Source organism: Oryctolagus cuniculus, chromosome 11 (genome assembly GCF_964237555.1).
Source record: "Oryctolagus cuniculus chromosome 11, mOryCun1.1, whole genome shotgun sequence".
Lineage (NCBI taxonomy): Eukaryota > Metazoa > Chordata > Mammalia > Lagomorpha > Leporidae > Oryctolagus > Oryctolagus cuniculus.
This window is the reverse complement of record NC_091442.1, coordinates 99565916-99592065: the sequence shown is the minus strand read 5'-3', so window position 1 is coordinate 99592065 and position 26150 is coordinate 99565916. Positions and strand designations below refer to the sequence as shown.

The 26150-nt window shown below is 39.8% G+C and overlaps 1 protein-coding gene across 17 annotated transcripts in view; it reads right to left on the bottom strand.

Moving 5' to 3' along the window:
* The window catches only part of CFAP54 (cilia and flagella associated protein 54), a 372233-nt gene that overhangs the window by 92941 nt on the left and 253142 nt on the right, over nucleotides 1–26150 (bottom strand). For 13 of the 17 annotated variants that reach the window (XR_011380202.1, XR_007919544.2, XR_007919541.2 and 10 more), the window contains 6 exons: nucleotides 22590–22745; nucleotides 21091–21196; nucleotides 20048–20141; nucleotides 19466–19555; nucleotides 15084–15179; nucleotides 14015–14156 (listed from right to left, as the gene is read on the bottom strand). Coding sequence is in view for 11 of the 17 variants with exons in the window: in XM_051845787.2 (XP_051701747.2) it covers nucleotides 14015–14156; nucleotides 15084–15179; nucleotides 19466–19555; nucleotides 20048–20141; nucleotides 21091–21196; nucleotides 22590–22745 (684 nt within the window). In the remaining 6 variants the exon portion in view is untranslated. Of the gene's footprint in view, nucleotides 1–14014; nucleotides 14157–15083; nucleotides 15180–19465; nucleotides 19556–20047; nucleotides 20142–21090; nucleotides 21197–22589; nucleotides 22746–26150 lie in introns of those variants that run through there. The other 4 variants (XM_051845789.2, XM_008256922.4, XR_007919545.2 and 1 more) reach the window with 2 other exon arrangements.

Sequence of the window (26150 nt, the reverse complement as noted above, 5' to 3'; positions counted from 1 at the left end):
CTCCTGGCTTCTGGCTTCAAATCGGCACAGCTCCAGCCATTGCAACCATCTGGGGAGTGAACCAGTGGATGGAAGACCTTTCTCTGTCTCTCCTTCTCATTGTCTGTAACTCTAACTTTCAAATAGATAAATAAATAAAAAATCTAATAAAAAAAGAAAATATATCTATTGACGTTCTTCTGTAATTAATGAAATATTAGCTCACATAAGCATTCCTCTTCACTTCAAAATGCTTACAGTTATATCACCACTTTCAGTTCTACTATTTTTACATATATCAACAACTGTCTAAAAGTTCTTTCTTTCTAGTTCCAACAAACGTAGATAGTATCTCCTGAAGTCCTGCTTTGTAATCTAATACTATCTTCATCCTTCACTTCCTCCTCTGTTCTGGGTTTTGTATTTCAAAGTTGATAACATTAACATTCTGCTCTGTATCTGCAGTAAATCCTTCCTTTGTTTTTTTATCCTAAGCTGAAAATCAAGATGCATACATATGTACACAAAAATGTTGCAAACAGGTGTATTACTGCAGCATTAGTCAAGAGAGCCCTAAATATTTATCACACGAGAACTGATAATCAACTGTGCTACTACACCACAAAACAATGAATTACATGGGCATAATATTGAATCAGAGAAGCCAGACACAAAAGAATACAGACAGTATTATTTCATTTGTACAAAATTCAACAGCTGGCCAAATTAATCTATCTCTTGGAAATCAGAAAGAAGTTGGCAGCAGCCAGAAGGGAGCATGGTATAGACTTCTGGGGTGCTGGTCTGGTTCTATTTCTTGACCCAGTGATGATGTGTGGGTGTTTCCTTTGTGATAATTAATCAAGCTGTATCCTTGTGATTGTTTTCTTTTTGTATATAATATGGTAAACTTTATTTTAAAAAACTTTATGGTGATTTCCAGTTTCAAGATATTCATATAATATTGGGATATCTCCTTTTCCTACTGGAAATCATCCCAAAACAACAAAGAAAAAAATAACAAAAACATAACTTCTATTCTCAATAAATCAAGGAAGGGCTAAAATCCCAAACAGCAAAATGTGTGAAATCCTGCCCAAAGCAGTCATCATCAAGTAGAGTACAAAGACCAAAGTGGAGCATAATGCTGATATAAATCTCAAAAAGAAGTAGTAAAATATTCTTCATGGCGAGCTGCACATGTTTAAACAGTATTATTGGTGCAACTCAAGGTGAGGCATCATTTTGGGGCCAATTATTCCTAATTTAAAGGAAAAGAATAAAAAATTTAAAATTTATATGTGATGAGCCAAAAACTTGTTAGAGCTTTCAAACTGTAACAAAAATAAGAAAGCCAAAGAAGCATCCTATACAGTAAGCTATGACCTTGCACTGGCTAGAAAAGGGCACACAAAATCCTAGAGTTTCATAAAGCTTTGAACAACCGACATTGCTGAATGCATACGTGGAACTGTAAGACCTACAGAAGCCCTAACAATTCAAAAATCTCCTTTTACGTGAATGACTGGCAATAAAGCAAGTGAGGTACACAGAGTGTTCAATGACATTTTAATCTAATTATGTGTTGGCATTTGCGTGGATGGCACAAAGACAACTGTGAACAAAATTGCCAGTGCCTCTGTAGGAACCTAGGAAGGTAGTTGCACTAAGCTGCCTTGTAAGCTCTTGCATTCTCCATTGCCATACCCTCATTGTAAAATGAATAATCAAAGCATTACTTCAACATCCTTGACGATAGAGTAAGTGTTGTTAACATCATTACCCGTTGGTCTTTAAGTATACACCCTTTCACATTCTGAATGATCATATGGGAAACATACACAAAGCACTTCTGTGCATACTGAAGAGCAATGCTGGTCTCAAGGGAAAGTACTTAGAAGACTCCTGACTTGCAAGCTGAATGTACTACACTTTTTTTTTTTTAATAAAACACCATTTTCACTTGAAAAAACAACCAGCAAGACAACTAAACATTTTCAGACCTTGGTAGGAGACAAACATTTTCTCAAAAATGAAAGAAATAAGCCTGACTTCAAGGGAAACAACTGACAGTATTTACCAGCAATGATAAAATTCAAGTTTTCAAGTGAAAGTTAAGAGTTTTGAAAAACTTATATCTACTACAATGAGCTTCTCTGTTCTTAGACTTTCCTGACAGAAATGATTTTTTTTTGACAGGCAGAGTGGACAGTGAGAGAGAGAGACAGAGAGAAAGGTCTTCCTTTTGCCGTTGGTTCACCCTCCAATGGCCGCCGCAGCCGGCGCACCGCGCTGATCCGATGGCAGGAGCCAGGTACTTATCCTGGTCTCCCATGGGGTGCAGGGCCCAAGGACTTAGGCCATCCTCCACTGCACTCCCTGGCTACAGCAGAGAGCTGGCCTGGAAGAGGGGCAACAGGGACAGAATCCGGCACCCCGACCGGGACTAGAACCCGGTGTGCCGGTGCCACAAGGCGGAGGATTAGCCTAGTGAGCCACGGCACCGGCCAGAAATGATCTTAATATTTTATTTTATTTTATAATATAAATTGAGAGAGATAAGGGGAGATACAGAGAGAGAGCTCAAGTCCCCTGCTTCACTTCCCAAACGCCTGCAATTGGTGGGGTTGGGCCAGGCTAAAGCCAGCAGCTGAAAACACAACCCAGATTTGCCATGTGGGTGGCAGGAATCCAATTACTTGACCCATCACCACTGTATCTCAGGGTCTGCATTAGCAGAAAGCTGAAATTGGGAGCCAGAGCTGGGACACGAACCCAGGTACTCCACTATGGGATGCAGACATCTTAACTAGCATCCTAACTGGGCAAACGCCCACCTGGCTATATAGTAATTTTTTATATTGTCCAGTGAAATGTACTAATGCTTAGAAGTTCCCCATAATTTGAGAAGTGAATATTCTCCAAATGTCTAATACATGATGTTACAAAATCAAGCATGAGTAAATGATCCATTCAAACTGCAAGACAGACTGATTTATTTTAAGGTAACACAGCACAAAAGGATTAGTGACAAGGCTTCAGATTCTACATTGGCCCTAAACCTTAACGAACTGCTATTTACCCATTTCTGGTTTGGTATCAATAAAGAATAGCTGCAATTACCTTAAAAGCTCTTATAACGCTCTTCCATTTTTTTTAACCACATATTTATGTAAGTCTAGACTTTATTATTTTGCAACAAATTAAATGCAGAAATAGATATGAGAGTTCAACTATCATTTATGAAGTCAGACATTAAGAAGATTTCTAATATGCTATTATGTAAACTTGTAATGGGCTCATTACTATTCTTTTAAGAATTAATTAATATACTTTAATTTTCTATTTTGATTGCTAATATTACTTTATTTATTCTATACTAATAGACTTGTCTAAATTTTAAAATTTATCATGAAGTAAATTTGGGTTTACAATATTTTCCCAGAAAATTATAAATTTTATAGATGTTTTCAAATTTATTTACTTGGGCTTAGCAAAGAAAAAAACTCTAAAAGTTTAATTCCTTAAAATCAATGACTGTTTCATTTGTGAGGATTTTTGCTATAATTAATTTTCCTGAAAAGTTGGCTATACTTCATTGAGTTTTTCTATCTAAATTATAGCTTTGTAAAAACAGTTTCTTCCCTAATTGATTATGTACATGTTATAAAATGAAACAAAATAATAACACCAAACATAGCTCTCATATTAGTACATTTAATTTGATTAAAGTCACCTGTTACAAGAAACATATTAGGCTTACAACAAAGAAAATCCAACTATATTTAAAATTAAATTATTTAGAATGTTGAAAATAAAAGAATGGGCAAATGTGTATTGGGGAAATGTAAAGCAGAATAGGGTAATATTTGTGATCTTAGTATGAGACAAGGTAGAATTCTGGCCAAAGAGTGAAACAAAAATGGGATCTTTATAGGGTATAATTCACAATAAAGGTAAAATTATTAAGAATATTTATACCCAAGTAACATAGTATCAACACTAAGAAAATAAGAACTACAAATATAAGAGGAGAGATGTAATTATGTTAGAAGTAGGAGACCTTTATTCACCCTGTTTAGGGCTTGTCAAACTACAGCCTATGTACCAAATCTGGTTGATTTATGTTTATGTTCAACTCATGAGCTAAGAATGGTTTTCATAATTTTAAATAGTTGAAAAAAATCAAAGAATATTTTGTAATACGTGAAAGTTATAGAAAATTCGAATGTCAATGTACAAAAATAAAGATTTTTCCTTATTTATTTGCGAGACAGAGACAGATGGACAAACACATGTGGGAGACCTGGATGGATTTCCCAGCAGGGTGGCCCAGTTACAGCCGTTACAGTCATTTGGCAAGTGAATCAGTGCATAGAATCTCAATCTCGTTCTCTCTCTCTCTCTCTCTCTCATTTTGCCTGTCAAGTAAATAAATCTTAAAAGAAAACTGTTATTTATCCAAAGATCTGTGATAACTAATTGAGTATTTAAAAGGTAATGTATAGGACTGAAATTGACATTTTGAGATTTGACAAATGTTCAGAACCCTTGTCTCTACTGTTGAGGGACAGTGTCCTCCCCCTTCCCCATCCCCCAGCCCCACATACTATTTGTTGAACTGTTTACTTTATGTAGGGTTAATCTTAAACAGATCTTTGTAAAAATTAAGAATGGGAATAACAGAGAGAGGTGGAAGTAGGTAGGAGTGTGGGCAGGAGGGAGGGTAGGGTGGGAAGACTCACTATGTTCTTAAATTTGTATATAGGAAATGCATGAAGTTTGTATACCTCAAATAAAATATAAAAAAATTAAAAAATCAAATTTACAAATGAAACTGCCTTTTCATTTAGAAATTTACTTACATCAATTAGCCTAATAGATACATTACCTTATGTATAAAATGATACACATGCACACATACAATATTATACATAGTAGACATATTTGTAATATCAAAAGAGTAGAAACAACCTAAATATCTATCATCTGGAGATTATCTAAATTATGCTGCATCTATATAAAGGAATATCATATAGCCATAAAAAAGCTCTTTATGTAATGACTTGAATTTCTTAAAGAAAAAAAGATTCAAGGAGCATTATTGTATGTACTGCTAGTAACATTTGTATTTTAAGGAAAAAATATTAGTATATATATTTATATATATTAGTATATATATACTATATTATATATACTATATATAAATATACATATTTATATATATTAGTATATATTTAAGGAAAAAAGTATTAGTATATATACCAGATTGGTTCATTCAGCATCTATCCTAATATTCAAATATGCTTTCCTATATTAACGAAATGGTAAAGATAAAAGTTTCCTAGATTTTCTTACAACTGGGGTCCTGGATGGGATTCAAGTATTATGAATTCAGTGCATTAAGGCAAGACTTGGAGTAGGAAGTGTCATAAGTGCTGAGGGGGACAGGATTCCAGGCAGCTCCTTTGTGTAAATGCTGGCAGAGGTAGTATAACTTTTCTTTTTAATATCCACAGCTATAGCTGAGGATTCCTATTTTTCATGCAAATTCTTTTTTTTTTTTTTTTTTTGACAGGCAGAGTGGACAGTGAGAGAGAGAGACAGAGAGAAAGGTCTTCCTTTTGCCGTTGGTTCACCCTCCAATGGCCGCCGCTGCAGCCGGCGCACCGCGCTGATCCGATGGCAGGAGCCAGGATCCAGGTGCTTTTCCTGGTCTCCCATGGGGTGCAGGGCCCAAGCACCTGGGCCATCCTCCACTGCACTCCCTGGCCATAGCAGAGAGCTGGCCTGGAAGAGGGGCAACCGGGACAGAATCCGGCGGCCCGACCGGGACTAGAACCCGGTGTGCCGGCGCCGCAAGGTGGAGGATTAGCCTATTGAGCCACGGCGCCGGCTCCATGCAAATTCTTAATTCTATGGCTTCCTTTGTAAAAAAAACAAACAAAAACAAAACAAAAAAAACAGTAGTCTCTTTGAAGGTGTAGTCATGTCTGGACACTTAGCCTAGAATATTTTTCTCCAGGCTTCCCAGTGACTTTGAAAGTCCTTTAGTAAATCTGCTTGAACCAAGTGGGCTCTGACCTCTGCCATGAACCCCCAACAGTTTACATAATTGGGTCATACCTGTGGCAGGGAACATAAGAAACTGTGGTTGGCAGAATGAGAGTCCCCTAAAGATGATCACATCCTAATCCCCTAATCTCCAGAACATGCGAATGAATATGTTAGATAACAGAGCAAAGAAGAGCTAAGGTTGCAAATATGGCAAGCTTGCCTCGTCAACAGATCATGAGGTGGGGAGGTGATCATGGGTGATGCAGGTGGGTCCAGGGTAACCATAGCACCCTGATAAATGGAAGAGGGAGGCAGAAGAGTGAGAGTGTCAGAATCAGAGATCTGAAGGTGGCACACTGCCACTTTGGAAGACGGAGGGATGGCCGGAACCAAGGAATTCACTGGGCCCCAGGAAGCTGCAAAAACCAATGGGACAGATTCTCCTCGGGGTCCTCCAGAGGAATGTGGCCCTGCTGACACCTCACCACACTCAGTGAGACCCATCCTGGACTACTGACCTGCAGAACTCTATGATAGTAAATTCATGTTGTTTTAATCCAGCAGAGCTTTGGTAACTTGTTACAGCAGGAACAGGACACTCATGGACTGATAACACTGATAGATTCTGGGATGAACTGAGAAGCAAGTAGCTCATGGATGATGGAAGGGAAGATTTTCTTTCCATACCCCTTTATACCTTTTGCATTGTTTCCTGAGAATAAATTACCTATTCACAAAATTGAATTAAATTATACATGTTTAACCAATGCCATCCGGTCTTCAGTGCCACAGGGGAAAAATGAAGACCAGTTCAATTTTTGTTCCTTTGCAGAAAATCTACTTTGTCTTTCTAACATAAATGCATTGTCCAGATTTTTCCAGATACAGTCTGAGGTAGAATCATTTAGAGGAGAACTGGGGAATGTGCAAAAGAGTTCTTAGGCTCTGCTTTGAGGAGTGTCTCTTTCCAACGGCTTCCCATCAGGCCCAGCCCGGGCTCCCTGGGTTTTCCTGAGTTTTGCTGGCTCTGGGCCAGTATTTTTTTTTAAGATTTTATTTATTCATTTGAGAGGTATAGTTACAGACAGTGAGAGGGAGAGGGATAGAGAAAGATCTTCCATCTGCTGGTTCACTCCCCAATTGGCCACAATGGAAAAAGCTGAGCCAATCTGAAGCCAGGAGGCAGGAGCTTCCTTCTGGTCTCCCATACGAGTGCAGGGGCCCAAGCACCTGGGCCATCTTCTACTGCTTTCCCAGGCCACAGCAGAGAGCTGGATTGGAAGAGGAGCAGCCAGGACTAGAACTGGTGCTCATATGGGATGCCAGCACCACAGGCAGAGGATTAATGTACTGTGCCACAGTGTCATGGGCCAGTATTTATGCTGATTTCCTTCTGAGCATTTTGTGTAATATGAATTCCATTCTTACCATTTAAGTGGATTTCTAACTTTTCTCAAAGTGGCTCCTCTTTCCAGCCCTTGACTGTGTACACATGTGACATGTTTCCCTGCATTGACATAGGCCAAGGAGCAATGTGCGCACAGTTCTAGTCCCTAGCCCATGGATAATATGATTGTGATCTCACTCAGTCTTATTCAGTGAGCAGGTTCTGACTTTCCCTACCTTCCCAGATACCCTTCATGAACAGGCACTAAAGTCCCACTTCCAGTGGTTCAGGTTAAGTCTAGCCTCTCTCCAGGGAGGTCTGCGGGTTCAGCCCATACTTCCATGTTACATGTTTGGACTGGGAAGAGCAGAAGCCCCCTTTGTATCTATACTTATTTACACCTGATATAATGACTGACAGCACAGTCCTTAGACTTGGATAGATGGGGGTTTGAATTAACAGTGGAATACTACTCTAGTTACAGAACTCTCCGAGCACCTTGCCTCATGTATAAATGTTCATAAGGACAATCTCGCAGGATTGTTTCAAAGAAATCAACAAAATCAAACAAGAGAGCACGAGTACACAGCAACAGACGCCCCTTGGCCCGTGTACAGGCATTTCCAGTGTGATGGTTCATTGCTGTTGTGTCATCCTGTGACTGTGCAGGCCCTGCTAAAGCTCCCTGAAGTGTAAAAGTGTTCCTCTCAGTCTTCAGGGTAGCACTCCTTTGTGCATTTTGGAAACACCATCTCACGTGTGCCACCTGCTCTTTCTTATTTCCCGTTGCTAACTCTGTCTTGAATAAAAAGGGTCTCTTCACACCTAGGACCCCATGACGGAGGGTGTGCTCTGCTCTTCCATGTTTATTGACACACAGGGATTATACATATTTTGGGGGTGCAGTGTGAAATTTAATAGATGTATAAACAGGCAACGATCAGCTTTGGGTAACTGGCACATCCATTACCTCACACATTTATCATTTCCTTGTATTGGGAACATTCAAAATCCCCTCCACTAGCTAGTGTGAAATACACAATTAATTGTTGTCAACCATAATTATCCTACTATTGTGCTCTGCTCTCAGTTGTGGTACTCTCCCTTGTTATATATGAGCGATTAATGTACATATCTCTATGCAGAATTACTGGACCTTAGCAGGCAATGGACCAGCACAGCTCTGTTTTACTGAGGTTGGTTCCCATCATTCCTCAGTTCTTTCATCTTTCTTCTGCTTTTTAAAGATTTATTTATTAATGTGAAAGTCAGAGTTGAACAGAGAGAGAGGGAAAGACAGAGAGAGCTTCCATTTGCAGGGTTCATTCCCCAGATTCCCCAGATGGCTGCAAGCCCTGGGCTGAGCCAGCCTAAAGTCAGGAACCAGGAGCTTCATGTGGGTCTCTCTCATGCGTGCAGAGAACTAAGGACTTGAGCCATCTTCCACTGCTTTCCCAGGCCCATTAGCAGGGAACTAGATCAGAAGTGGTTGGGATACAAACCAAAACCCATATGAGATGCCAGCCTCATAGGCAGCAGCTTAACCTGCTGTGCAGTGCCAGCCCCAGTTGTTTCATCTTTAATATTTTGAACTGATACAGTGTGTGCACTGTATCCCCACCCTACACCCACCATTGCTAACACTGATTTCTCTCCACTCCCACTTGTAAGCGATGTAATTATTTGGGATTTTAGTATGTAAGAATGGCATTCTGTTTCCACATAACTATGAAGAATTGTGTCTCAAAGGAGTAGGAGAATGGAAGATAGTTGTAGATCAATAGCATCCCAGTCTGTAGTGGGTATTGATCCAGTGTCTCTAAACCAGAGACAAAGCAGTCTCTGAACCAGAGCAAGGAGGTAAGGGAAGAGCAAATAGTTTGTTTTTTCTTTAGACTGGAAGGCTTGCTCTGTTATTAAAGCTGACAATAACGGTCAGTGTGGCTCTTGATTATGCTTTGCAGGTCTCTTTTAGTATTCTGAAAATAGGCTCACCAGCATTAGATTTAGCGTGACATGCATTTATATTTTTCTATTTATCATGTGGAATTGCATCTGGAATGACACATCTTAAATGTTATTATTAATCCAAAATGTCTTACAGAATTTAATAACCCACTGAATTTTTATTGAGACCACAAGAAAATCAAGACAAAAAGTAGGCATCTAATAATGTTTTTTGCACAGAATCTAAATATGGTCCCACATTGCCAGAATCATCATTTCAGGGTCTTTGTTCCAATAAGACAATGTAGGAAATACCTCCATAAACTGGATGAAAAGCATCATTCAATTCTATTATTGTTTTATAGATGTCATACTGCAGTTCTGTGGTTTTTGACACGATGAGCTATATCCCATCTTCCGCACATGACTGATCTATTCTGTCATCATGCATTTGGTCAGCTATTGCTGCATTGGGAGAATTTGCTTCCCCTTTTTTCTGGTACTCCATGTCTCTAGGTCAATTTGCATTTACCCCATAGTATAGTTCTCCCTAGAAAAATTTTCCTAATTAACACTTCTGCCATCCTGCCTGTGCCCAGCTCCTCTCAGGAGGCATATCGCCGCAGGCGGAGGCTTAGCCTATTGAGCCACGGCACCAGCACACCGGGTTCTAGTCCCAGTCGGGGCGCCGGATTCTGTCCCAGTTGCTCCCCGTCCAGGCCAGCTCTCTGCTGTGGCTTGGGAGTGCAGTGGAGGATGGCCCAAGTGCTTGGGCCCTGCACCTGCATGGGAGACCAGGAGAAGCATCTGGCTCCTGGCTTCGGATCAGCACAGTGTGCAGGGCACAGCAGCCATTGGGGGGTGAACCAACAGAAAAGGAAGACCTTTCTCTCTCTCTCTCTTTCTCTCTCTCTCTCACTGTCCACTCTGCCTGTCAAAAATAAAAAAAAAAGTTTGTGGAAAAGGGAATTAAAAGGTAAGTTTATTTTGGTGCAAAAAAAATTGAAAACCATACATATTTTCAAAGTACATATGACCCCTCATATTTGGGTTCTGATGTACCAATCTGTTTTCATTATTATTATTCTCTTACATGGTGAATTTATATAATTTCACTGTGTTTGCCTGTTCTGATTGTCCATGACCAGAAGCTCATGGAAGGCAAGACCTGCTTCCTTGAGGTGTTCTCTGACTCCTTCTTCCTCTGGATGGAAATATCTGGTAAGGTGCCCTGCATTTAATAACAATGACTGTTCTTCACCACCTCATTTTGATCAATGCTAATATTGTTTAAGCTAAGATTATTGAGGAGCTTCTCTCCTAGATGCTAATTTATGCTAATATCATGAACTCAAACAAGTTTTATTTGTTGTTGTTAAGAGATTCTGCCCTTTAGCAATTCATTATAATCTGAACCTCAGTGCCATCTGGATATATGTGGCAATCCTGTGGGAATTTAGAACCTCCTTCAACCCAAATATCCAAGTGAGGAAAGTCGTCTACATGAATTAATTACCAGATGCCAGAAAAAGACTACAGGGCAAAATTATTATTCTTAAGGCAAGGAAGAATGCAAAACGAATTGGACTTTAAAATTTGGTATTTCACAGTTAAAACAGTCGAGAAGTGAGAATGGTATTAAAGGGAACTAAAAAATCAGAATATGATACGAAAGTCACTGAACTGGAAAGCATAATTCTTAGCATTAAACTGAAATGAAGACTACATGCTCAAATGAATCAGCTAATATCATTTGGTTTAGGGGATGCTATTCATTGTATGGCCATGGTTGACGTCATTAATTGTTAATGGCCATAAATTTTCGTTCTTTGTTCATACAGAGTTCAGATTTCTTTTCAAGTAGCTATTAGCAATAGATTGACTTTGTCATCTCTGATAGTTCAGATTATCATTCAGCCTAAATTCATGTCCCTCTCTCTCCCTCTACAAGCAGAGTATTTTCCCTACCTCACAGATATCACTGGACTTGGTCTTATGACTTGCTATAACCAATGGGATGAGTTGTGCAGACAGACTTTAGATGTGCTTATGTGATTTGGCTTGTGGCTCTTTTGCTCAGATATCTATCATGGGAAGATCATGCCCCAGGTATCCACTGCTTTTTCAGCATGGGCCTCCCAACAAGCTTATGTGGAATATATCTTAGCCCAATCTGCAGCCTGAAGCAGAGCATGTGAGATGTGGGTAAGAATGGATTCTCGCTGTTGGAACCCATGGCCCACCTTAAGTGAAACTTAATTGTTATCCCTGCCCTAAAAACTAGTAGAATTCAAGGATAAGGTTGACACATATTTCAGAAATAGTCAAGAGCCAGTAGGAAGAAGAAATAGTTATGTTGGAAGTTTGAACCATATTCCTAAAATTTTAGAGTTTTGACTAAATCTCTCATACAATGCACTGGGACTATGAGATTAACAGAAATGAAATGGTTTGGCTGAACATGGATGCAACTGAGGACTACTGATTAATAATATACTCTGGAAGCAGGCATTTGGCAGAGAAGTTAAGATGCCTGGATCCCATACCACAGCATCTAAGCTCCAGTTCTAGCTCCACTCTTGATTCCAGCTTCCTGCTAATGTACACCCAGGATGGCAGCAGGTGACAGCTCATGTAATAGAGTCCTTGCCACACACAGAGGATATCTGGGTTCAGTTCCTGGTTCCTGGCTTCTGCCTGGTCTAGCCCCAGTCATTGCAGGCATTTGGGGAGTGAATCAACTGATGGGGGTGTTCTCTCTCTCTAACAAATAATGAAAATATTAAAAGATTTTTATAACTCTAAAATGCTATACTTCTTCTGTAACAAAACAATAATAATATGCTTTTGGAGGCATATTCCTTGTCCTGAACCAGGGCATACTGAGCTGCCATGCGGTGTCAAGCAAAAGAAGTGGCGACCAACCCCTCCCAGTCGCTGGACTGCCAGATTGCCCTGTACAGAGTAAATGGCTTTGACCCTGGAGAACCATCTATGGGTGGTCTAAAGAACACTAACAGCTCAGTCTGGGCTATGGCCCATAAATCTAAGAAAGCAACATTATGCCAGGTAGGAAAGAAACAACAATTAGTAAACAAAGGCTCGGAGTATAGAATCCATCTAATGGTTTGACCTTAGGCCACCATTTTTAGGCTGGAAAATAAACTGGGTCACCCATTCTTCAGGAAAGAGCCCATCTCTGAAGGAGATGACTTCAGACATTAACATTTCAGCTAAGGCCACCCTTTAGAGTGAGGGCAGCAGAGTAAGCTGTTACCTGGAGATGTGAATCCAGAGGCTTTGGAAAGACCACTCCCACCCATCAGGATGAAGGGAAAACTACGTCTCCTTTGGGTCGGTGCTCAACTCATCTCCAAGCAAAATTAGAGCTCACTGTTACCGAAATGTTTGTCTAGAGTCAGCCTCTAGCACCTTGCTTCTAAATTAATAACTATCCAAGTACTTAGCACACAAGTACTCAATCTTTTTCAAAGGAATGAATGCTCAAACCTATAAAAGAATGTTAAATTCTTATGGTACTGGTGATCTGACTTAGAAGTTTATAATATTACTAAGTGTCATACTGTGAACAGGATTTTGCTCTCTAAACTCGTGCACTTGACCTCTAAGTCCTATGTTAACAGTTAGTGGAGTGATGCTAATGATGGATCTATCAGGATGGAGGTTTGATTCAACTTTGGTGTCTGAAGGACCTTTGAAAAGTGAAGGATTGGATTAAGTTACCAGGGTGGAGCTCCATGATTTGATCATTATGGCATTGGAAGGAGAGGCCACATACAGGGTAGGCAGAGAGCGTGCCTCCTATGTCTATCTCTCTTTGCTTCCAAGTTCAACATGTGATCACCCCTCAGCCATCCCCCAGCCTCACCAAATGCCTTAACCAAAGGCACTGCCTGATCTGACTGTGAACCTCAAAATCATAAGCTGAAACCAACCTTCTTCCTTCCTGAGCAGCTGCTCGCAGGCATTTTAGCCAAGGTAATGAAAAGCCGCCTAGTACACTAAGTAACAAAGGAGTCGCAGGTAAGCAAACGTACAAGTCGTAATAGGGTAAAATCTGAATTCTGCTACAACTCTCATCCATTTAATTACTTAAAAAATATTCATATTGCATGCCTGCTACATGCAGACATTGTGTGATCTGCTATAGAAGGAAATCACAGAGACAAAGCCCCTGCCCTAAGGAAGCTGATAATTTAATGAAGGAGCTTAAACATGCACTCAAACATACACACAAATACAAAATAATTAAGAAAAGAAACAAGGCAGCACATGGGAATGTTATAGTGAGTGCACATTTTAGATTAGAGGATCAGAGAAGGTTGTTCCAACATTCCCACAAGATCCACTGCAATGTGTAAGCTGAAAAAAAAATGAATGGATAAAAAGAAATATCATTTTCAGAGAACCCTGTGTTTGAAATGCAGCTGCTGACTGAGTAACTTGTATGCACAGGCAGTGAACTGATGGCCTTCTACTTGGAAACTAGGACCCCTTATGACCCTAGAAGTTCCCCAAATCATTCTCTTCTAAGCTAAAAGCTAACAAATCATCACAATTATACCTTCAAAACTTGACTACATGTATCAGGTTTTTTAAAAATGGGTAGAAATTCAAACCTACCAAGCAAATAATCTGTATATGAAGACAGAAGATCCACAGTGGCAAATTCTGGGATATTTGGTAATACCACTTGGTTGACTTTGTCAGTTCTAGCATTCTTCTTTCCAATAAGCAGGTTTATTGCCAGCACAGCTTCACTGACCTATAATTAATTCATAAATGTAAACATTCTTATTTATAGATTATCCATTAGCTAAATGTTATAGTTTGACTATGTCCCCCCAAGTTCACATGTTTATCACCAGTGAGGAAGTGTTGGGAGGTAGGACTTGAAGAAGTGATTAGGCCATGAGGGCTCTGTGCTCATTAATGGACTAATACTATTCAGTGGAGGGGGCTCATTACTGCAAGAGTGCGTTCCTTATAATAGGACAGTTCATCCCCCTTTCTCCTTCTCTCCACCCCCCCTCTTTTGCCCTTCTGCGTCCTGCCATAGGCTTACACAGCAAGAAAGTCTTCACCAGATTCTAGCTCCTTGATCTTAGACTTCTTAGCCTCAAAAACTGTGAGCCAATGAATTTCATTATAAATGAGTCTGTCTGTGCTATTAATTCTTGTATAGTAGCAGCAAACAGACTAAGACATGAAATAATATAAAAAGAATGAATTCATAAATTAAACATACATTGCATGTTAATATTAATATTAAATATACATTGTAAGAAAAATAGAGACAATCTGAAAAATATAGGTTCCTGACATGTAGACTATATCATATCAAATGAATCATTTAGTGCTGACAATTTAATTAACATGTAAGTCACCTTAAATAAGCCATCTCACCTAGCTATGACAGATAATTGGCAGTATCAAATGGGTATACATGTTTATTCACCAATATTTTCACTAAAGAAAACTAAACAGAGCCAGGTTTCATTAACAGAGATTAAAAACACTGCAAATATAAAGAATATCTCTAATCTTTCCAAGGAAACATAATTGACACAAATTCCAAATATATAAAACTTTCCTTTCTCTTATATAGATGCACTGTGCTGCTTTAATAGCTCATAGGCAGAGAACACAGCTGTGACAGTGCAAAGAAATATTCAACAAAAATTGTACTGACCTGTGCAGCAGCTCTTATCACAATCCAGGCCAATGAATTGTACATTTCAGATAGATTGACTGTTGGTTCTCGAATAGAACTATGTCTTCTAAGAGGCTAAAAATATAAAAAAAGTTTTATGATAAATATAGAAAAGGATATCACAAAGTTACATGATAAATTTTCTCTCTGAAGATGAAATTTTAGAAGATTTCTATGTAATAATCATATTATAAATGTGCTGACATGAAATGAAATTGAAAATATATTATAGAAATAATTATAGGTGGTACAGTAGGTTAACCTGTCACCTGCAACGGTGGCATCCCATATCAGAGAGTTGGTTGAGTCCTGGCTGCTCTGCTAACAATCCAGTTTCCTGATAATGTGCCTGGGAAAGCAGCAGATGATGGCCCAAGAGCTTGGGCTCATGCTATCCATGTGGAAAACCTCCACGGAGTTCGTGACTCCTTGTTCCAGCCTGGCCCAGCCTTGGCTATTGGAAGGTCAGTCTCAGTCAGTCATCCCCCAACCTCAACCCTCCCATATCCCTGCGGAAAACAATCCAGTCACTGCGGAAAACAATCTAGCAGATCATCAAGAGACTAAACACAGAGTTTTCCTATCACCCCGCAGTTCCACTCTTAGTCTATACCTAAGAGAACTGAAAAAATAGCCACACAAAAAGATGTCTATGAATATTCAAAGCAGCATTAATCATCACCGAGAAAATTAGAATCAATCCAAATGCTCATCAAGTGTTGAATGCAAATGGAAAATGTAGTATTACCCATATAGTAGACTATTATTCAGCAATAAAGGGGAACAAACTAGTGTTATATGATACAATATGGGTGAACCTCAAAAACATTATGCTTGGTGAAAGAAGCAGGCACAAAACATTATACATTACGTCATTCCATTATATGAAATGTCTGGAAAAGACCATCCACAGAGAGAGAAAACAGTTTAGGATTGTACGAGGTTGGAGTGGGGATAAGGTGGAGTACAAAAGGGTGTAAGGGATCACCTGTGATTCAGATATCGTTTGAGGTCCATGTGCAGGAAGCTTGGTCTCCAATGTAATGGGATTGAGGTGATGGGGACTTTAAGAGATGATTAGATAACTGAGGCAACACTGCTAGAAGGGGTTAATATGATTTGTGTAGAATCCGATTAGCTCCCAAGAAAGTAGTTTGTTATAAAACAACAAGCCTACGGCCGGCGCCATGGTTCACCTGGTTAATCCTCCACCTGCAGCACTGGCATCCCATATTGGCGCAGGGTTCTAGTCCCAGTTGCCCCTCTTCCAGTCCAGCTCTCTGCTGTGGCCCAGGAGGGCAGTGCAGGATGGCCCAAATGCTTGACCCCCTGCACCTGGCTCCTGGCTTTGGATCTGCACAGCGCCAGCCGTAGCAGCCATTTGTGGAGTGAACCAACGGAAGGAAGACCTTTCTCTCTATCTCTCTGTCTCACTGTCTGTAACTCTACTTATCAAAAAAAAAAAAAAAAAAAAAACCAGCAAGCCTAGTCCCTCCCAATCTCTTCCTTGCTTGCACGCACAGGTGCCCTTACTGCACGCAGCTAGTTGTTTTTCTGCTTCTCTGCCATGTTCTAACACAGCCCATCTAAATGCTGGGGCCACACTGTTGGGACTTTCCAGCCACTGCAAACAAGACAAATCTCTTCTCTTTATCCATCCCCCGGATTCAGATACTTTGTTATAACATAAAACAGACTGAGACAGAATCTTTTTTGAATAATAGAGATGATCTAAAACTGGACAGTACTGATAATTAGATATCTCTATAAATTTACTAAACATGTGTGAATTGAAGTCTTAAACTGGGTTAGTGTCATGGGTGGAAATTATACCTCGGTAAGTTTTTTTAAATGTATGAACACTGATCTCATTCTTTGGCTTCTTTATCCCTCTTGATTATTTAGAAAAGACTACTCATCCTTCAAAATTCATCATATTTGTGAAGCTTTCTCCAGCATTCCTTCAAAACAGAATTAAGTCCCTACTTTGCCTCTCTTCTCCATCTTGGCATATGATGATCACATCCTTATCACATTCAGATACATGTATCCCTGGCAAGACTCTGGTCCTTAGGGCAAGTGGGTAGTATACCTGGATACACTTTAAACCCTCAATAAGTATTCAGATAATGAATGAATAAATGAATGCTCAAGAAAGAGTCAATCCAATTTACAAATAACTTTTGAACACCTACTATGTATGAAATGTTTTATAAAAAATGTAAAACTTTTAACTGAAGTTACATGATAGATAATAGTCTCATTTAAAGAAATAAAAATCTTGGGACAAGCATTGTGGCAGAGCTTGTTTGTGTCTCAGCTGCTCCACTTATGACCCAGCTCCCTGCTAATGGCCTGGGAAAGCAGTGTAAGATGGCCCAAGTCTTTGGGCCCCTGTTACTCATGTAGGGGACCCGGATGAAGTTCTTGGTTCCTGGCTTCATCCTGGTTTTCTGGCCATCTGGGGAATGAACCTGTGGATGGAAGGCCTCTCCTTCTCTCTTTCTCTGGCTCTCTCTGTAACTCTGACTTTCTAAATAGATAAATAAATATTTTTTAAAAATTCTCATTATGGGCAAACCCATTATCTTGTTTAGTTCTTCTAGCTACTTGGAGAGGTATCATCCTTATTTTAGATAAAATGAAAGTAGGCTTAGAAAGGCCCCAGTCCCACAGTTAGTATGCCATGAAACCAGGATTTGAATCTAACCCAGTGCAACAGTCACTGTGCTTATATAAACACTCTGTAAAAGTGAGACAAATTTGCTTCTTTTTAAGGATTTATAATGTGTTCTCCTTATTAGGACAAACTTAAAATATTATGTTTCAATGGTCTGATTGTGTCAGAATGAATTTCTAAATTTGTTTTCTTGGCTTTTAGGAACTGTGCAACTTGCTAAAATATTTTTACTGTGTCAAGATACAAAGAAAATAATGATCATATGTATATAATTATATTACTCTTTTCATTGAGATCCTAACTTCTCATTCTTAATTATAAACACTTCTTTAGTAAAGGCTAAAATGCATACATTAACATCACATAATTCCATTATTTTCTATTGCCATTTGCTATGGAAACAAAGATTTTTTTTTTCTCTTGTGGAAATAAACATGTTTATCACACCACAGAAAATAATTTTTCTGGTTTGTAATCATTCTGATGAAAAAAATAGGTGCTACCCACCTGAGGAAGCTATAATATGAATAATTCAATTGACAGAGTCTGTTTGCCTAAAGGTTTTAAATTATGTTGTCCCCAAAATTAGAGATTTGACACCAATATTTTCTGAAAATATCTCTTGAGGGTCAAATGATTATTCAATAAGGATGAAATAAAAAAGCCTACTGAAATTTAAAAAAATAAAAAATAAAATGGCCTCATAGGAGCACACTTCAAACACACCTGGCTTATTGATGCCTCTAGGATTTCCCTCCACAGACCCTTCGTACACAAGTAGGACCCACAGACCCCCAGCATAAGCATTACCTGGGAGCTAATTAGAAACACCAAGCCTCAGGGCTGGCATTGTGGCAGAGCAGGTAAAGCCACAGATGCCAGCACCTCATAGGGATGCCTGTTTGAGTCTCCACTGTTCTACTTCCATTCCAGCTCCCTGCTAATGGCCGGGGAAAGCAGCTGAAGATGGTCCAAGTCTTTGGGCCCCTGCCACCTATGTAGGAGATCTGGATGAAGCTCCTGGCTTTTGGCTTCAGCCTGACCTAGCACTGGATGTTGCAACCATCTAGGAAGATCTCTCTCTCCCTCTCTCTGTAACTTTTTTTTTTTTAACAAAAAGAAACACTAAGCCTCAATACACCTCACCCCATCCCCTACTGATTTCCTGAATCAGAACATTTTCTAAGCTGTTTCCACTCTTCACCTTGGATGCCACTGCTCTAGATGTGTAACCCACTGCAACCCATCAAATCCCACTTTTCAGTGTCACTGCTTCCTGCCATGCTCATGCAATCCTATCAGCCCAAGTTATTTATTTTTATTTTTATTTTTTTATTTTTTGACAGGCAGCGTGGACAGTGAGAGAGAGAGACAGAGAGAAAGGTCTTCCTTTGCCGTTGGTTCACCCTCCAATGGCCGCCGCGGCCGGTGCGCTGCGGCTGGCACACCGTGCTGATCCGATGGCAAGAGCCAGGTACTTCTCCTGGTCTCCCATGGGGTGCAGGGCCCAAGTACTTGGGCCATCCTCCACTGCACTCCCTGGCCACAGCAGAGAGCTGGCCTGGAAGAGGGGCAACTGGGACAGAATCCGGTGCCCCGACCGGGACTAGAACCGGCGGAGGATTAGCCTAGTGAGCTGCGGCGCCGGCCCCAAGTTACCTCTTAATCCTAAATTTCATACCTGAGTCATTTCTCTTTCTCCTCTCCATCGTCCCCTCCCACCTGTCTTGCTCTGGCTTTCTTCTTTTCCTGATTGATTGTCTATTTCCCTCTAGGGAAAGCAAAGCTCCATGAGATCGGGGACTGAGTTTCTCCTGGATGCTGCTTTAGCAGCTTTCTCTAGAAAGGTGCCTGCATCGTGGTAGGTGTTCAACAGATGTGTGACAACGAATAACTCCTATTAAGAGGTGATCTGTTTACAGATCATGTCAGTAATGAAAACCTTACTTGGGCATCTGTTTAATCAATATGTCGTTTCCTTAAATTTACCGATCAATTATGATGACTCATTATTGGCCTTAGAGTATTTATATATACCTACATTTCATATATAACATTATAACAGACAAAATAATCTATATGAAATTCATTTACAGAGCCCTACATAAAATAACCAAAGTGGTATCTAAACATAAGTGTGACTATAAAGTCAATTAATTTATTCAAGTCCCATAGGAAATATCTCATTTTTTCAATAGAACAGTGTTACCAAAATGGCTGCCTCAAAAGCAGTGGATTTATCTCTAAGAAAATAGTCTATTACCTTAATAGTTAAAGGTGATGTTGACATTTTTCTCTTCGGCTTCTTCAGATGAAAATATAATAGGGCCATTTCTAGGTAGGAATCTCTTATCAATCTAGAATAATATAATATTATATTTATTAAATAACTTCACCTCTTATAATCATTTTACATGATTTTTCAACAACTTGTGAGCTAATGAAGGATAAAAATAGTCAAAAGCAGCATCTGTCCCAAACTCACACCCTCTCCTCCCAGCATTTTTTGTCATAGATACCAGCATCTTCCTCCTTATTGAGATCTGCAGCTCTTGAAGAGAGCTGAGTATTCTGCCTTGTGCTGTGCCAGCAACACTCTATACTATAACTGCTCTTAAACACAACCACAAAATTTTTCTGAAATATTCTAGCACATAAACCTCTACAAAATGAAGATCAGAGCTAGAGGAAACTGCCTTGGAAACTTTCTCTACAGCTTCTTAACCTAACTAACATTCAAAGAAACAAATAAGAGTTAAGCAGAAAGTAAAAATTTGGTATTGGCTCTTCACTGTTTGTGGCATATGAATATACACTATCAAACCGGCCAGCTGGGACCACTTAGCTCAGTGTCATTGCAATAATGGTGGCTTATTCTAAACATTGAGTTCATTTTTAATACAGAATTAAGTGGGCTGATGATCAGAGTGAATATCCACATAAATCCCCTCCAGATAAAATTGCACCTCCAATGGAGGATCTTCTAGTTGAAAGATAACAGTCCAGGGGTAGCCCCAGCAATCCCAGGACTGACAAGAGCTCAGTTACAGGCCAGAAACAGTGCACAGTGCAGTGTGCTACAGTGAGAACAGCTGTCATCCACCATTCTTGCAAAAGAGACCATGGATCAGAGCAGCAAGCTTGAAGAGGCAGTCAATAACCTGTTGGGCAGATGGACCCCAGAAAACTTGCCCTGCCATGGAGATGACTCCCATCCATTCCAGCCTTGAATATTTGGCATCCTACCACAATGTGGGGCTTTAAACCAAACACACACATTGCTACAAAAGAAAGACATTTTCTTACCCTGGGTTTTGGTCATTTCTCAAGCTTAGTTGTATAGCTTCAAATAAACTCTCAAGTTGAGTAGTTGGAGATTTCTCATCCATCAGCATTTGGCGTTCTATTTTGCCTGAGAGAAGCAAACAATAAACAGTCATGGTCTTTATGTGATCTTACATTTGTTTGTTTATTTACACTTAGACCTTAAGAAGAAATATTTCAGGCTGCAAATTCAGAAAACTGAATGTTCTGCCTTTTGTATGCATGTTATTTCTTAATGTGAGGTAAGCCCACAGGGAAAGATCCATTGTTTCCTTCTCCTGCAGGGAACAGCTGGCTTCCTTGTCTTCAGTTAGTAATGCTAAGTTGAGTCCTTTGGTTTTCCTGACACAATTGGTCTCAACCATATTGTTTTTCCATACAATTCATTACTTTGTGCTCCCCCATCCCACCTATATCTCTCATTCCCTTTCTCATTTTCCTCTGCACCATCTACTTCACAGATATCTCAGAAAACATCAGCATTTCTATGCTCATTGTGGTACTATATACAATAGCCAAGATACAAAATCTACCTGAGTGTCCACCAATGGATGAACATAAAGGAAGGAAGGAAGGATGAGAAAGGCAGGGTGGGAAGTATCATCATGTGCTTAAAATTGTATAAATGAACTACATGAAATCTGTTCCTGTTTTATAAATAAATAAATAAAAGTTTTGCCCGAAAATAAAGTTGTCTTTTAATTTTATTTTCCATGAGGTTTTTAAAGTTTCCATGTATGCTGTTACTAATAGAAATTAACAAAAATGTTTAGCTAAGCAATGAATGAATACAGAAAAAAATATCTTCCAAGCATTATTTCAGTAACATTATTTATAGTCAAGTAGCTAACTTTTTTATTTGAGAGGAAGGGAGAGAGTCAGAGAGGAAGGAAGAGAGAGAGAGAGAGGGAGAGAGAGAGAAACTCTCATCTTCCAGTTCATTCCCTAAATGCCTACTAAAACCAGAGCTGTGCTGGGACCAGAAGCAGGAGCCTGGAACACAACGCAGGTCTTCCACATGAGGAGAAGGAGCCAGTCTTTGAGCTGTCACTACTGCATCCCAGTGACTGCATTAGCAAGAAGATGGAGTCAGGAGCTGGAGCCGGAAATCGCGATCAAGCATTTCCATGAAAGAAGTGACCTAAATGCCCGCTGCCTAAGTGGCTGATTTTTAGTCAAACATAAAACTTTGAATAGGGAGAGTCACTTGTAATTATGACAGAAACTAAATATTCGTCCTTTTCTCTCTGGGTATAGACTTAAAATATATAGGGGTTTTGTTTGTTTGTTTGTTTGTTTTGTTTTGTTTTGTTTTTACATAAAATCGACTGGCAGCAGTACCAACTTGCTTGTCATTACCGAAATCTCTCAGTAAAATCTGTATTTCTTAGAGTCAATGACCAAATTTTCAAGAAGCCTATTTTTACAGGGAAAAAAAATCACAAAAATGTATCATGGTTCTGACCCCAAACACACCTTACCTTTTTGAAAAAGGATTTCAGCTTCTACCTCATGTTCCTCCACTGCGGTTACCCTACAGAGCTTCAGTGCCATTTCAAAAAGATGAAGGGCAGGTAACCACTTCGAGTGGTCCTTCTTTCTACTGTTGTAATACACTTGCTTGGCCATCGTATGTCCTAAAAGGAAAACAGTTGTGTGAGGGAGAACAATAAATGACACAGTGTTCATAACAGGCTGACTTCTCTCATGGTAAGGGCATCTATTAAGAACTCTGGTGGTCTTTATAGCTTTTACTATTCAAAGAATTTTTTCCATTTCTATAAATTTGTTGAATTTTTACTTTCAAAATTTAACAATTTTAACATCTTGCTATAGTATTTCAAATGGAGATATTATATATATGTACATATATATGCTATTTTTTTCTTGGCAACAGAGATATTTATATCACAAAATGAGGAATTTATTAGAACAATCATAATGTGAAATAACACACTACCCAGTATTTTAATGTACTGAAACAGTCCTTTGAAACTTTATCTTTGATGAATTTCCAATTTGTTTTCTGATTTTTTAAAAAATATTTATTTATTTTGAAAGAGTTACAGAGAGAGGGAAACATAGAGAGTTAGAGATCTTTCATCCACTGGTTCACTCCTCAGATGGCTCAGCCAGGAATCAGGAATTTCTTCCAGGTCTCCCACGTGGGTGTCAAGGGTCCAAGTATTTGAGCCATCTTCTGCTGCTTTCCCAGGCCATTTACAGGGAGCTGGATCAGAAATGGAGCAGCTAGGACACTAACTGGCACCCATATGGGATGCTGGCAATGAAGGTGGCTTTACCCACTATGCCATAACACAGGCCCCATAAGAAATTAAAATCACTGCTGGCACTGTAGCATAGGAAGAAAAGCCACTGACTGCAGTCCCAGCATCCCATATGGGTGTCAGTTTGAGTCCCAGCTGCTCCATTTCCCATCCTGTTAATGTGCCTGGGAAAGCAGGAGAAGATGGCACAAGCGCTTGGACCCCCGCACCAATGTGGGAGACCTAGAAGAAGCTCCTGGTTCCTGGCTTTGAATCAGCCCAGCTCTAGAGGCTGCAGCCATCTGAGGAGTGACCCAGTAGAAGGAAGATTTCTTTGTCTGTCTCTCTCCTTCTCTCTGTAACTCTGCCTTTCAAATAAATAAATAAGTCTTTTAAAAATGAAATTAAAATCATTTTTAAAAATTCGTCCTTCAGAGATCCAGAATAAGTTCCAGGCTCCTAGCTTCAGCCTTGCACAGCCCCAGCCATGGTGGTCATCTGGGGATTAAACTAGTGGATCAAAGATCTCTCTTTCTCTCTGTCTTTTCCTCTCTATCTGTAACTCTGCCTTTCAAATAAATAAAAAATAAATCTAAAAAAGATAATTCTTCCCTCAGAGATAATAGAAGTCCTAAATAGTTTCACTGGTGAACTCCCTAAACATTAAAGAAGAAATAATAAACAGTAAGTTCTTTCAGAAAACAGAGAAGGATCAAATGCTTTTGAACATAGATCATAGATCAACATAGCCCTTATATAAAAAATTAAGGTGTATAAGAAAAAAATTACAGAACGATATCCTAATACAAGTGGAAAAAAACTCCTAATATTTTACAGCAAATATAATCCAGAAAAAGTAAGAATAAATATGAATATTAGAGTTTTCTTCTCTTTCTCTTTTGTCTATTTGCTCTGTTGTTGAGATTTGTACTTTCACATATTTTTTTTAAATTTTTTTTGACAGGCAGACTGGACAGTGAGAGAGAGAGAGAGACAGAGAGAAAGGTCTTCCTTTGCCGTTGGTTCACCCTCCAATGGCCACCACGGCCGGCGGGCTGCGACCGGCGCACCACGCTGATCCGATGGCAGGAGCCAGGTACTTATCCTGGTCTCCCATGGGGTGCAGGCCCAAGCACTTGGGCCATCCTCCACTGCACTCCCTGGCCACAGCAGAGAACTGGACTGGAAGAGGGGCAACCAGGACAGAATCCAGCGCCCTGACCGGGACTAGAACCCGGTGTGCCGGCGCCGCAACGTGGAGGATTAGCCTAGTGAGCCGCGGCGCTGGCCCACATATTTTCTTAATGGTAGTTATCATCCTTTTGCTTCTTATGTAGGACTTTCTTAACCATTTCTTGGTTAAGGACCAATCTGTTGGTGATGAACTTCTTCAATTTTTGCTTGTCATGAAAAGTCTGTATCTCTCATTTCTGAAGAATAGCATTTCTGGGTATAGTATTCTTGGTTGACTTTTTTTCTTTCAGAATTTTGAATATTTCATCTCATTCTCTCCTAATCTATGAAGTTTCAGCTGAAAAGTCTGCCACTAATCGAATGGTGGTTTACTTATAAGTGTCTCAATAAATTTTCTTGCTGTTTTGAAATCCTCTCTTGTAGTTTTGACAATTTGACTAGAATATGACTTAGTTAAATATGTAAAGGGTCCTTTTGTTACCTGGACCTATGTACATATCTTTCCCAAGATTTGGAAAGTTTTCAGCAATCTATTCAATAGATCTTTCTATACCTTTCGCCTTCTTTACTCTGTCAGGAAGAACCATAATGTGAATGTTTGCTCACTTAATGATGTACCATAAGTCTCAAAGGTTTCATTCATTCAATTTTTTTCATTTTAATTGTTCCTCAGATTGAGTTATTTCAAGACTTTTCTTCAAGCTCAGAAATTCTTTTGCTCATTCAATTTAGCTATTGAGATTCTCAACTGCAATTTTTTTTGTCATTTATTAACACCATCCTCTTATTGTCACCATCCTCTTACGGCCTTGAGTATCTTCCTCTGAAAAGATGAGGCAGAAGAACTAGGAAGGAGCTGAAGTCCCTTCGGGTTCTGAAGGTTTTCAATATTAACATGACAATCTCTGTAGCATACAGGAGTCTCAACTTGTTCCTTTCTCTGTGTGTCTCTGTGTGTGCACGTGTCCTTCCTGCCTCTGTCTCTGTCTCCCCACTAGGGAGAAGTTACTGAACCTGTACTCTGAGCCAGGCAGGATGGTGGCACACTGCTCAGGATATAGAGACCAAAAGCTAAGTCCTCGCTTCCAAGAAGCTCCCAGGAGAGCGAGGGTCCATATGGAACAGTAAAACTCTTACAAAAAGCTAGGTGTCCTCTTGTGCACATTGTACATTATTCCAATTGCTTAATCCACAGCAAGTGATATTAATGCTTATCCACATTGTAAGGGAAGAGGAAACCCAGGGAAGTCAAATGACTTGTTCAATGGAATTGAGTAATAATTCTGCCCCAGAGTCCACACTCTTTTTTTTTTTTTTTTTTTTTTTGACAGAGTTAGACAGTGAGAGAGACAGAGAGAAAGGTCTTCCTTTCATTGGTTCACTCTCCAAATGGCTGCTACGGCCGGCACTGCGTCGATCCGAAGCCAGGAGCCAGGTGCTTCCTCCTGGTCTCCCACGCGGGTGCAGGTGCCCAAACACTTGGGCCATCCTCCACTGCCTTCCTGGGCCACAGCAGAGAGCTGGACTGGAAGAGAAGCAACCAGGACTAGAACCCCGCGCCCATATGGGATGCCAGTGCCA